Below are 2,729 nucleotides of genomic sequence, written 5' to 3' on the forward strand. Positions count from 1 at the left end.
CTGGTATTAACTGTACGGAGATACAGCCATAGTAGAAAGTTTAAAATTTCCATGTAAACGTGGGTCAAACTCCAAGGTCATGGTCAAATTTGATGATACCGAAAGGAAGGTCTATACACATGTGAAATATGAAAGTCATGGCTTCATTAAATCAAAAGTTATATGCAATGTTAAGGTTTTTGCAGACAAACAGAGAGACATCTAGACAAACAGACAGAGGGGCATGACAAAAACTATATACCCTCCGACACTTCATTTACGGGGGCATAATAATATATTGAAAAGTTATTTTCGTTCAGAAATGTTGATTTTGTGCGACGTATTATTGGACAGGCGTTAATTTCTTATAAATTTGAGTTATTTAGTTGAAATAATTATAATATATCACTGAATGGGAGATGTTTTAGCTATATAATTATGATAAAGGAGAAAATGAACTTATATTGGTAAATATTGGCACCTATATGGTGTATTTAAAAATAATGACCTGTAAAAAGCTCCATGTCTGTTTGTATCTGATATTTTTATTCTAATGAATCTATGTATACACATACATGTACCATGTATACACTGTGTATTTATTTATTTATTTAGTGGGGATCACAATTACGTATCGAAATGTCTTGTCGGTTTATATATCTGAATAAACACACTCTGTTGTTGCTGAATCCAATCCACAATCGGTGAGTTTTCTCATCATAACTCAGGCTATGTGGAAAGTATTTCACTTGTTGTTTTGTCCATATTTGCGACAGTTGGTTACCATCCTTGTCTAATACATGTATTGTACGGGTGTTTGCATCACACACGAGGATTAGTGAAAACACGTCTGTACATATTCCACATGGCATGATTCCTGACGGTAATGATGATGAAGAACGTCCTGTGTAGGAGAAACGATGTTTTCCTCCACGCTCTGTCACCACTACAGCCTTACGATCCCAATCAGACACAATAATATCGCCATTTCGGTTTTCCGTGATGTAGACTGGTTGACTACATAATTTGTTTTGAATGGTCTGTATGTGTTTTCCTGTGCTGTTGTAACGGTTTACTATGCCCGCCTTTCCTATATCCCAAATGCCAACCAGCAGATCTCCTGTTAATCGTGAGATATATAAGCAAGATGGTTTTCTTGATTCAGTATTCTTTATCAATGTGTTTTTTCTGTAATTTTTGGATAGTTTAATCATGTTACCATCAGCGTCGACATAAATAAGATCACAGGTAGAGGTTACTGCATGATATCCAACAGTTCCAAAAGTATAAACCATATCTGTTATATGACGTAGTTTTTCTCCTTCAATGTTTGTAAGGAACATCTTGATTTCCATCACATCGCTGATCCAGACGCGGTCTAGCTGATGACAGACAGGAAATATGTGTAACTTCACTAACTTCTGTCTCGATCCATTTGAGTAATTTAGGCGCAGGCATAAGTTTTAGCAGACATTCATTTCTAACTTGTCTTTTCCCCGATTCTTTGGTTTGGATTTCACTCAGCAACCTTATCACATCCTTCATGAAGGTTTCCTCCTTCAGTGACAGCATGATATGACGTTTAAGTTTAGGTGTGTCTTTTATTTTGTGAATTCTGGAATTTTTCAGTATTGAGAGAAATTTTACCGATCTGTTTGATGGCTGTTCAGATCTATATTCAAAGTTCTGAATGTCTGCAATGTGTCTTTTTATTTTTCTACTCTGTTTTTGAAATCTATCCATTATATAACCTCTCAATTTGATTTTATCAGTAAAAATCTTAATATCTATGAGGTCTTTTAATTTCTGAGCTTTTGTTGAAACATCGGAATAAAAATTTATAATTTTCTTCGGAAAAGTTTTCAAATCGGCTTTGATTTCTGCAAGAAGAAAACAGCTGTTATAAAGTGTATCGCCTCTGATACTATGAACGATTTCTTTATATTGTTTTCGGTGTGTTTTATATGCCCTTTTAATATCAAATGTTTTGTGTTTTCTGTGGAATTACACTGGAAACATACCGGAGCATTGCACGTTTTACAGTTGTTGTGAGGTGTGTTGTATTTGTATTGTTTCATCGTGTCTATTATTAGTAACATTACGTTTCTTGAACATTCCAGAGTGGTCAACATGTTCGGTAATCTTCTAGAACATTCTTGAACTTTGTATATCCAGAACTTTCCAGTAATATCATGTACTTACAATTTCTAGAATATTCTAGATTTATGATACTGTATAAATACCCTGTCAATTCGATTCATAGGAGACGATTGTCATACAAGCATCATTGAGGTACGTATTACTGGGATATAATTTCACTGGGACATTGTGTGCAGCAACGGACACTCTGAAGTATGTATTTTTAGATTTTTGCTAAGTTTGTACTTAATGATTTGTATATTACTGTAAATAAATTATTGTTAAGTTTAAACTGTGTGATTGATCTTTGCTGGCATTTAGGGTTATTCTGACCCATAACAGAATTGGGGGCTCGTCCGGGATAAAGAATTTCTTGCACTTTTGCAGTTTATTGTCAAAATTTTGTTTATTGAACCGTTAAATTTGATTATAAGCCAGCAGAAATCAACATGGTGTTTTCGGTCACAGACTTTCTTAGTTCACCAAGTGTTCAGGTTTTTGATTCGTTAAAAAAGGATGACTTGATCGCATTAGGTATGCATTTTGGGTTAGAAGTTAAATCCTCACAGAGAAAGCAAGACATTAGAATTAAGGTTGCAAACAAACTAGTA

At 34.4% G+C, this 2,729-nt stretch overlaps 1 protein-coding gene across 1 annotated transcript; it reads right to left on the reverse strand.

The window, feature by feature from the left end:
• Positions 1-590: 590 nt before the first annotated feature.
• LOC134254560 (uncharacterized) lies at positions 591-1,722 on the reverse strand. The gene is made up of 3 exons (XM_062737090.1): positions 1,465-1,722; positions 1,199-1,361; positions 591-1,099 (listed from the first exon to the last, which is right to left on the reverse strand). The coding sequence occupies exons 1-3, from the start codon at positions 1,720-1,722 to the stop codon at positions 591-593; spliced, it is 930 nt and encodes a 309-aa protein (XP_062593074.1).
• Between the last annotated feature and the right edge of the window lie 1,007 nt (positions 1,723-2,729).

The sequence above is a fragment of the Saccostrea cucullata genome, unplaced genomic scaffold (assembly GCF_032062105.1).
Source record: "Saccostrea cucullata isolate Sc308-1 unplaced genomic scaffold, CSIRO_AGI_Scuc_v1 ctg12978, whole genome shotgun sequence".
In the NCBI taxonomy this organism is placed as follows: Eukaryota; Metazoa; Mollusca; class Bivalvia; order Ostreida; family Ostreidae; genus Saccostrea; species Saccostrea cuccullata.

What these genes read in the sequence shown, in the direction of transcription:
- LOC134254560 (XM_062737090.1), bottom strand. Translation starts at nt 1,722, where the DNA reads ATGGATAGATTTCAAAAACAGAGTAGAAAAATAAAAAGACACATTGCA. An exon ending in AAGAATCGGGGAAAAGACAA is followed by an intron (nt 1,362 to 1,464) that starts GTTAGAAATGAA and finishes GTCTGTCATCAG; the next exon opens with CTAGACCGCGTCTGGATCAG. An exon ending in TATTTATGTCGACGCTGATG is followed by an intron (nt 1,100 to 1,198) that starts GTAACATGATTA and finishes CACGATTAACAG; the next exon opens with GAGATCTGCTGGTTGGCATT.